We start from the raw sequence: 10,511 nt of genomic DNA on the forward strand, positions 1-10,511 counted from the left end.
CTCTGTGTTCACCTTCATTTCCCACCTCCGGGCTTGGCACACCCCTGGTGCCCCTCTGCCTGGAGGCAGCCAGCCACCCCTGCCAACAGACGCAGACGCACGCGCGCTCCTGTCACAGCAAATCTGAGGAGTCGAGCTGAAATATCAGGTGTTCTTTCCTGTTTATTTCTGCTTTACACTAGTGCTCATTAGCACTAGATATAATCGCCTGCATGGGCTCCTGTGACTTCTGTGTTTCTCTGTAAATCAGAAATCAGAAATGATGAAAAAGATCCCCACCACCACCACCTCTGCCCTCATCTATTTTCTTTGAGGTGAAAACATTCATTTCTGAGCATGGCACTGGGTTTGTTCCAGCCGCCATCTGACACCACCACAGGGTGCAGCTGACACTGCTGTAAAGTGTGACTGGATAAAACCTCCAGTCATCATTAACTGCAGGCAGCGGGAAATGGACAGCAAAAATGCAAAAGCGTGAAAATGGAAGAGAGACAGGAGTGGTGGAAAGCAAGGCTTAGCGGCTACTGACAAACCCAGTTGAAGACACACTCCCTTTTGCTCAGCACCTGGACAGAAAAGTCCTAAGAGGGAGGCTGGACCTAAAGCATCACTTTTCTCTGGATATGAGGAAAGGTACACTCTCAGCTTTCTAAATGTAAAGAACTGTTACATTTAAAATTGCCTATGTATCCATTAGTATTTTCAACTAATCACATGGATCTGATGAGCATGGAATACTAAAATCCTATTGGTTTTAACAGTTACTTACCTATGCCCCGTCACCAGGATAAAGGAAGTGAGTGGATTCTGAAGATGTGATTGGATCCTGTTTTCAGGGCTCCCAAGGGGGAATGACAAGATGCCAACAAAGACAAGAGAGCAGTCCTTACAGAGAATGTCACAGAATGTTAGGGCAGAGATGCGAAATAAAGATTATGCAGAGCAAAGAGGAGATACAGTCCTACAGATGCTTGGAGCAAAAGGATATTACTTCTCACCTAGAGAAAAGGAGAGGCACACAGAAAGGCTGGGCCAAGCAAGAGATGCAAGCCTTACCCGCTGTCAGCTCCTACGGAGAAGGTTCTGACCTAGGCATAGGAATTTCCAGAAGATGAGCGATGCAGAAAGAGGAACAATAGGGCTGGGTGAAGGCACAACAATGATTTGGTCAAGAGAAGACAATTCAGTGGGGAAAGAACAGTCTTTTCAGTAAATGGTGCCAGGACAACTGGTATCCACATGAAAGAGAATGAAGTTGGTCCCTACTTCACATCACACAAGAAAATGAACTCAAAATGGATCACAGGCCTAAATGTAAGAATCAAAACTATTAGGGGAAAACATGAATGTGTATCTTTATGACCTTGGATTAGGCAATGGTTACTAGGACATGGCATCAAAAAGACTAATAATACATAAATTTAAAACCTTATAAAAATTCAGAACTGCTATATTTGAAACAATATAATCGGCTGGGCACGGTGGCTCATGCCTGTAATCCCAGCACTTTGGGAAGCCAAGGCGGGTGGATCACCTGATGTCAGGAGTTCAAGACCAGCCTGGCCAACATGGTGAAATGCCCTCTCTACTAAAAATACAAAATTAGCCGGGCATGGTGGCACACGCCTTTAGTCCCAGCTACTCAGGAGGCTGAGACAGGAGAATCACTTGAACCCAGGAGGTGGAGGCTGCAGTGAGCCGAGATCTCACCACTGCACTCCAGCCTGGGTAAGACAGAGTGAGACTCTGTCTCAAAAAAAAAAAAAAAAAAAAAAAAAAAAGTAAAAAAGACAATCCTCGGAATGTAAGAAAATACTTGTAAATCATTTATCTGATAAGGAACCTGTATCCAGAATATAAAAACAATTTTCACAAACTTATTAAACTACAATGAGATATCAGTTCACATGCTCTAGGATGGGTATAATCAAAAAGACAATAACAAGCACTGGCAAGGATATGAAGCAATTGGAAACCTCATACTCAGCTGGTAGTGATATAAAACAGTATGGCCACTTAAACAATTTGGCAGCACCTTAAAAAGGTTTTACGGAACTACCATATGATTCAGCAATTTCACTAGGTATATACCCAAGGGAAAAATATATGTCTCTATAAAAATGCAGACACAAAAGCTGATTGCAGATTTATAACAAATAGCCAATGTGGAAACAACCAAATATCCACTGATGGAAGACTGGATAAACAAAATGAGTGGCATGTATGAGTATTCATTCTGTTTTATTACCAAATAATGTTTTACTGAATGCAGTACTGATACATGGCACAACATGGATGAACCTAGACAACATGATGCTCCATAAAAGAAGCCAGTCACAAAATACCACATATTATGAGATGACCAGAATAAGCAAATCTAGAGACAGAAAGTAGACTCATGGTTACCAGGGGCTAGGAAGTAGGGAGTGAAGAGTAAGGGCAGGGAGGAATGTGAAATGACTAGTAATGGGTATGGGGTTTTTGCTTTGGTTTCTTTGAGGAGGAGATAACAACGTTCTAAAATTAAGACTGTGGGGGTGGTTGCACAACCCTGTGAAAATGCTACAAAAAGAACATCGAACTGTAAACTTTAAATGAGTGAATTATGTGGTATGTAAATTATATCTCAATAAAGCTGTTTTTAAAAAATGCAATGGAATAAATCACAATGGAAAAATATATAAATTTGACTGGAGAAAATGAAAAACTTCTGTGAGTCATAAAACACTGTAACCTAATTAGATGGAAAATGAACCAGAAACATTTTATATATAACATACATGACTGATAGCCTTAAAACAATGAAGCTGTGCTCAATCAGTAAGAAACACACATTGTCCCAGTAGAATAAAGGACAGCTATCACAAAGAATTTCCAAAAGAAAAAGATACCAATGACCAATAAGAATATTCATCTACAATGTTAAACAAGTAAGTTTTGGCCCAGTAATCTCACTTTTATAGTCTGATAAAAATATCAGAGATGCCTTTAAATCTTAATATACAAGAATGTTATTTTTTAGTAGAAAATGGGGAACCTCTTACCTGTCCGATACTGGGAGAATGGGCAAATGCATGACTGTTGTTTACGTACTATAGAAACAAAGCAGGAGCGACCATCAGAAGTGGTTGTCTTTCAGGGGGTATAGAGGGCCTCAATATTTACTGTATCATTATTTTGTACTCCTTTATAATGTATTTTCCTCAAATGGTTCCAAAATTTTAAGGATATATACACATATATTTGTACTCATGGAAATGCAATTATATGACATAATCACATATTATTTATCAGTAATTCTCAAACTTTGTTACATATTAGAATCACCAAGGAAGCCTTTTTAAAAATCCCAACATCCAGACCATACTTCATATGCATTTAATCCGAGTCTCTGAAGGTAGGAGCTGGGCATCATCAGTACCCTTTTAAATTACTGGACTGACTCCAGAGTATATCCAAATTGTATACAGGTAACCCGGACTCACTGGCAGGGGAATAAATGGACTCAAAGTAGAGCAAATGCACGCACACTGGTTCTATGTATGAACACACATTCAAGTACAACAGAAAATCTGTGTGTCACGTTCACAGCTGGACACCCAGTAAGGAGGCCAACATATAACAAGTTTCCAGGAGGAAACAAAGAATGCTCTCCTATTCACCCCAGCAGGAGGAACTGTCCTTGCTCAAGGTTAGATGTCAACTGTGGTCCCAACCACTCAGCAGTGGAAGCAAGGACTAGAACCAGCTGGCTCTACAAGAAAAGGGACTATGAATGGTGTGTGTTATTCTCCACCCTCCAAGAAGCAGCCTCACGGATGCATGTGAGGCTTTAAACCCATGCCCTCCTCCTGCCCACACCCCCACCCCATCTATGAAATCAGAACACACTCACATTATTTACAGCTCACGTGCCAACAACGTACAGGCATAACATCGACACAGGCTGGCTGACAAAAGAGAATATGCTGGGGACAGTGTGGAGGATCAGGCTCTACCATTAACTTGCATGAATTCTGGACAAGTTCCCTAATGACCAAGGGGTCTTTTCTTCCGCATCTGCAAAGAGGCCTGGACAGGATGTCCTCTGGAGGCCTCTCCAACTCCAGCATGCCTGTGATCCTCCATGATCTCTAGGATCCTCACCAGGCAACTGAAACTGGAAGCCAACTGAATGTTTTTCTGACCATGAACTTGATCTGGCTCAGCTGTCAAAATTCCCGACACAATCTCACAGAAAGGAAGAAAATGAAAATTGTCTGAGAAGTGCAGACAGAAGGGAAGTTCTAAAGAAGGCAGCTACAGAATGACATCTCCCAGCCTCTTAAAATTGTCAGTAGACCACAGGCTGCACAAAGCACCATCCATTTAAGCTGTTCCCAGAAGATGTGAACTTCAAAAAAGCAGCCACTCAAAGAATGCTGGGGGGAATATGAAATCAATACAGCCTTTCTGGAAAGAAACTGGGCACTATGTATCAAGACTCTTTATAAATGCAGGCCATTTAATTCAATAATTCCACTGCTGGGAACCTGCTACCCCAAGGAGATATCAGAGATGTTTGTAAATATCACTGGACAAAAGTATTCCTATTGGGAGTTCTAACAACTCAGGTTGTACAACAACATACTGAACTGTACATTTAAATGGTTAAGATGGTCAATTTTGTTATATGTATTTCACCATAATTAAAAATATTCACACCAGGAATAGCGAAAACAAATCATAACATGCTAAAAAACTTTTTTTTCTTTTTTTTTAAGTAAGTATCTGGCCGGGATGGGTGGCTCATCCCAGCACTTTGGGAGGCTGAGGCAGGCGGATCATGAGGTCAGGAGATCAAGACCATCATGGCTAACACGGTGAAAGCCCACCTCTACTAAAAATACAAAAAATTAGCCAGGCATGGTGGCAGGTGCCTGTAGTCCCAGCTACTCGGGAGGCTGAGGCAGGAGAATGGCGTGAACCTCACTCACATTATTTACAGCTATTACACATTATTTGACTGGAGAAAATGAAAAACTTCTGTGAGTCATAAAACACTGTAACCTAATTAGATGGTGAGTCAGAAACAGTTTTTTTATATATAACATACATGACTGATAGCCTTAAAACAATGAAGCTGTGCTCAATCTATATATGGTGGAGGTGGAGCTTGCAGTGAGCCCAGATAACGCCACTGCACTCCAGCCTAGGCAACAGAGTGAGCCTCCGTCTCAAAAAAAAAAGGAAAAATAGTGAATATCCAACCATCAGAAATGTTTAAAAATCAATTATAAGATATTGAAACAATGGACAACAAATATCAAGCTCTTCAAGTAAACTGGAAATTGCTCATGATAAAATATTAAGTGAGAGCTGGGTGCCGTGGCTCATGCCTGTAATCCCAGCACTTTGGGAGGCCAAGATAGGAGGATCAGTTGAGGCCCGGAGTTCAAGACAAAACTAGGCAACATGGTGAAAACCTCATCTCTAGGAAAAAAGAAAAAGAAAAAAATTAGCTGGGCATGGTGGTGCATGCCTGTGGTCCCAGCTACTCGAGGCGAAGGTAGGAGGATCGCTTGAGCCCAGGAGGTTGAGGCTAGAGAGAGCCTTGAGAGCACCGCTGCACTCCAGCCTGGGTGACAGAGCAAGACCTTGTCTCAAAACAATAAACTTAAGTGACACAAGCAGCACACAAGAGGGTTACATAATGTGGTCTCAGGTATAGGTGGAGCAGATGTTTTTCAAAAGACTAGAAGAAAAAATGTTCACAGTAGTTCTTTATCGATGGGATTTCCAGGTTTTCTATATGAAATACTTGCGGGTTGGGGAAGGGAGTGCCTTCGCAGACATTAACTCATGGTCCAAGAATCAAAGAGACAATATGGCTTCTACTATACAGGCTGCCAATTTTGCGGTTTTTCCCTTAACAAAACAGAGGCAGAGAAGTTTTCAGAACTGCGACACCAGCTCTGTCCACTGTGGGACAGAAGTGGAACCAGAACCGGCAGAAGCGGAAGTGGCCGGCACTCTCCAGTGTCCCCATACACGGGGTAGGGCAGGAACACCCACTTGTCACCATCTGCTGTCTTACTCCATCACAACATTGCAAAGCGTTGCTTCTCATTTATGCACGATGTTTTGATTGTTTGATAATAGGCCCAGAGTGATCTGGGAAAATAAATGCAGATACTTTATAAAGTATCTAATGATATTACTAATAAATCACAGGAAATGAGCTTTTCTCTTCTCTGGAAAACAACAGCACACGTTACAAATATAGATGAATTTTAATCCAAAAAGACTTGCAACTGCCACAGAAGTACTTTAATGGATGCTGGTCCTTGTTTTCATTAACAGAAAATATATTTACCATTAAAAACAAAAGTTTTGAAACAATACTCAGAAAACAGTCTTCTAACAATGAAAAAAAAGACAAATGGAGGAAGGTGGCAGAAGAGTAAATAAAAATAATAACTTCAATATGAATGGGAAGTAAGAAATGCAATCATGTAACATGCAGGGTCACACATTATCACAAGGTTAATTAAATTATCTCTGGCCCACAGTTCCCAAGATCCAGGAAGTAATCATCAATTGCATTAACATACATATTTTTATTAATACAGGCTGTGTTGTTCAGAGTGTCTACTTACAGGGGTTTGGAGTATTTGATCCTTGCAAGAATAATTGTTCCAGTCCCTAACAGTTTCTGGATTAGCATCAACTAATGAAGAATTTCTATACAAACAAGTGAAACAAGTTTGATTTTTTGGTTTTTGCTTTTTAGCCTTAAACAAGAGAGGACTTGGTGGGGGTGGGGGGCATCTTACAAATCAGAACAGAAGTCATCAAGGTAATTTCAGAGCATGGGTCTGAACGATGGCACAATCCACTGTGGGGCCGGGCTGGAAAGAGAGGAGGGGAGTGGCTCCATACCTCTGAGTGCTGCAGACACACTGTACTGACTCCATCATTAGCAGCAACAGTGCTAGCTTTTAAAATACATGAGTCTTTTTAAATCCAGTGCACATTCACAACCATATGTCAGCTTTTCTTTTCTTTTCTTTTCTTTTTAAATTAAAACCAGGCAGGTAGAATATTAGAGCTCTGGATACTTTTACCAACAATATGGTTTAAGCAGAAATCTGTGTTACACACTGAAAAAAAAATTGTTCATTATTTGATGTACTGAGTCACTGCCATTTTCAAACAGCATCCCTGCCCTAAACTTTTCCAATTAAAATTACCAAGATAATGAAGCCAAATTACCACTGTGAGACACTAATTTGCTGTACAAATTTGGGCAGTGAACAAGCACTGCTCTGTTAGAGATGTATCTGCTTAGTTTATTTAATTATCATTTGGACCAAAAACATTTAATAGAGAGAACATCCCAAATCCATTAAAAGCTTGTATGTTTCCGAACTACTAACCTCCTTCTATTCTAAGGCCTTGCAAAGAATTCAGCAAAAATAAATTTCATTCCTACGGAGAAAAACTTGATATTTTCTTTAAAGAAAACAACTAATGTCTACACACATATAAGGAGACACGGCCTTATCAGGGATTCTTCTGCCTCCATGCCTGTAACCTCCATGAAACCTTTCTGGGTAGCCACACTCTCGAGGCTTGCCATGCCATTCAATCCTACCTAAAGTCCCACTAAAACACTGAATTTGTCAATAAAATTATATCTGAAGTGCAGTCTTCCCTGAAGTCTCTCAGGTGTTCCCCAGTCCTAACGCCCAAGCAATATTAATTCATTTGCAGTAGCACAGACTATATAGGTAGGCAAATTGTCCAGAAATCTCTGCACTTGGCTTTACCTTCAACAGAGATCCCTTAAGAATATCGATAGTTTCTGAACTATCTCTATTATCTATTTTATAGAGATGAGGTATAAGACATCTTTTTTGTCCTCAAGCATCAGACACAGGAAGCACATAATGTTTTTAAGAAGAAAAAACTACTCAGTGACACTTTTTAAAGCATAGTAGGGCAGACTTTATTCAGGACCATCTTAACACATATAGGGACCACTGCAGTGGGATTTTGCAGGTAGGGAAAGATTGAGCTCAACTCCAAATACAGCATGGGAAAGCGAGAATTTATAGCCAAGGAACAAGGTAGGGATCGGTGCATGAAAAATTACTAAGAGGAAACATCAGGGGTAGGAAGGCAATTCTTGTTAAAGACAGGTCAGGGTGACCAGACGTCGCCTGGAAGATGGTGGAGGATGAGGAATCTAATCAGATTTGGGTGGGGTGGGGAGGCGTTCTTGCTAAACTCAGTAGCATGCTTCTTAGCTAAACCTGGATTTTAAAGTAAAGTGCGTGTGCACACTCACACACGGACCTAGGAGAAAGTTCAGGAGCGTGACTAAAGTGTAGCCAAGCAAAGTGTTTTTTTGTTTTTTGTTTTTGTCAATATACACACTAATTCAGGGGAAAAAGACAAATGACATACCTGATAATAAAGAAAAAGTAAAATACTATGCATACTTTTCGGAAAGAGTAATTCCAATCAGGATAACCCAGTATGACAGGCAGTGTGGGAACTATGATTTGAAGGAAGAGAAGAAATGTGACAAAGAGATACAGCAGTGAGGCAGGGCAAAGAAGGAAGGACGGACATTCCAGGAATTTCCCCAAATACTGATAAACAGGTCAAATTCCTTGGCACAGGAAATTACTTCATACCAAAAAGGTTCCTGAGGTCCAGCTAATTAATGGATTATAAACAATGTTGTCCTAAACCAGAAAATTCTGCAACAATAAAAGATTTTGGACCCTCACCAATTCAGAGCACCGTTTCTAGCATTCAGAGCCTTTAAGGATGCCCTCCTAATTTACCCACACATAAACCTCAAAGATCTACTAAATGAGTCGGCATATGTCATCTCAAGTAATACAAATATTACCAGGAAATCAGAGAAACAGATACCAATTTCACAGCCATAGGCACATTTTGGATAGATTCTGAATATGTTTACATGTAATTGAGAAGAAACCCTACACTGGCGTATGATCAACTGGGCCCCAAATTATCCTGCCTTTTGTAAACACTCCACAAACCTTAAAAAAAAAAAAAAAAATCCAAGAACTTTTAAAACTCAAGGTATCAGCATTTTAGAAAGGCTTTCCTCACATGTGAATCATAACCTCTCAAAGTTCTGTTTGTGTTTTTGGGGGTAATGTTAAGTGTAAAACATTGATAGAGGGAAGCCAAAATACTTTCAAAGTATAACAGGAATAATCCAAAGTCCCTTTCCCTTACCCCTTTACAAGTCTGAGTTTTCCAAACAAACTTTATAGCTGTTCAAATGCTAGATAAATGCTAGTATTTGATACTGATGTAATCAAATAAAATACATCAGTATATAATACTAGGTAGTAATAAACAGACTATCGTCAGATGACATTTGCCTACATCCATAACCTTTAAACCCACCATGTGTGAGTTTGGATTACAGTCATGTGTCATTTAATGATGGGGATACGTTCTGAGACAGGCATCGTTAGGTGATTTTGTCATTGTGCGAACATCTCAAGTGTACTTTCAAAATCAAGGTGGCACAGCCTACTACACACCTAGGCTCTGTGGCATAGCCTATTGCTCCTAGGCTACAAACCTGTATAGCATGTGACTATATTGAATGCTGCAGGCAACTATCAACGCAGTGGCAAGGATCCGCGTATCTAAACATAGAAAAGGCACAGTAAAAACACAGTATTACAACCTCATGGGACCACTGTCATCCGTGCGGTTTGTCATTGATGGAAAGAAATATCATTATTCGGTGCCATAACTGTATAGTGCTCCTTAATTCATCAGCAAGAAAACAATAAAATTGCTGGTTAACATCAGTACTGATAACAAAATCTTAAATCTTTATAAAAATCTAGCCTGGCAGTCCAAACAGAATGAATCTATTAAAACCATACTTTTTCCTTAAATTAAAAAAAAAAAAGATTTCTTTCTTCTCAAGATACTATGACAAAGAAAAAATGTTCTCCCAGAAGATTTCTCATGGGCACTAAGTTTGCTTATTTTCAACACATGTACTACATATATAACTAAGGCAGCTCCTTTGTTCCCTGTTTACCTGGGGATTTTTTGTTTGCTCTTGATTGCACCAAGTGAGACTGTCGAGGCAGCAAAGGTGATGAAGGCAGAGACATCGAGACACCTTTGGCCAAGCTCACCCTATAGGTGTCCTCTGCTGCGGGAAGACTGCTCACAGGAGAGTCAGCACCATGGTCAAGGGGCAGGACTGGAGAAGTCTCTGGACCAAAGTCACCTCCTAGAGTAGAGAGGGAATACTTAGGTTAAACCATCCATTCATTACAAGTTGATGCAAATTTAATTCCTATAAACTATAGTCTCAGAACATAATTCCCATATATCAGATGTGTGTATTGAATTTTTTAAAATGACTTTTCCCCCACTACTCTTGAAACGTTTTACCCTACAAGGGAAAACTCAAGCATCAGTGAACTCTGCTCCATGTGCCTTTCTGCACTACC

At 40.2% G+C, this 10,511-nt stretch overlaps 1 protein-coding gene across 5 annotated transcripts in view; it reads right to left on the minus strand.

Moving 5' to 3' along the window:
- TANC1 (tetratricopeptide repeat, ankyrin repeat and coiled-coil containing 1) overlaps nucleotides 1-10,290 on the minus strand; it is a 141,146-nt gene extending 130,856 nt beyond the window's left edge. For 4 of the 5 annotated variants that reach the window (XM_030916559.1, XM_030916563.1, XM_030916561.1 and 1 more), the window contains exon 1: nucleotides 10,091-10,284. In XM_030916559.1, coding sequence (XP_030772419.1) covers nucleotides 10,091-10,166 — 76 coding nt within the window. In that variant the 5' untranslated portion in view covers nucleotides 10,167-10,284. Of the gene's footprint in view, nucleotides 1-10,090 lie in introns of all 5 variants that reach the window. The other variant, XM_030916562.1, reaches the window with a different exon arrangement.
- Between the last annotated feature and the right edge of the window lie 221 nt (nucleotides 10,291-10,511).

This window comes from Rhinopithecus roxellana, chromosome 14 (assembly GCF_007565055.1).
Source record: "Rhinopithecus roxellana isolate Shanxi Qingling chromosome 14, ASM756505v1, whole genome shotgun sequence".
Taxonomy (NCBI): Eukaryota; Metazoa; Chordata; class Mammalia; order Primates; family Cercopithecidae; genus Rhinopithecus; species Rhinopithecus roxellana.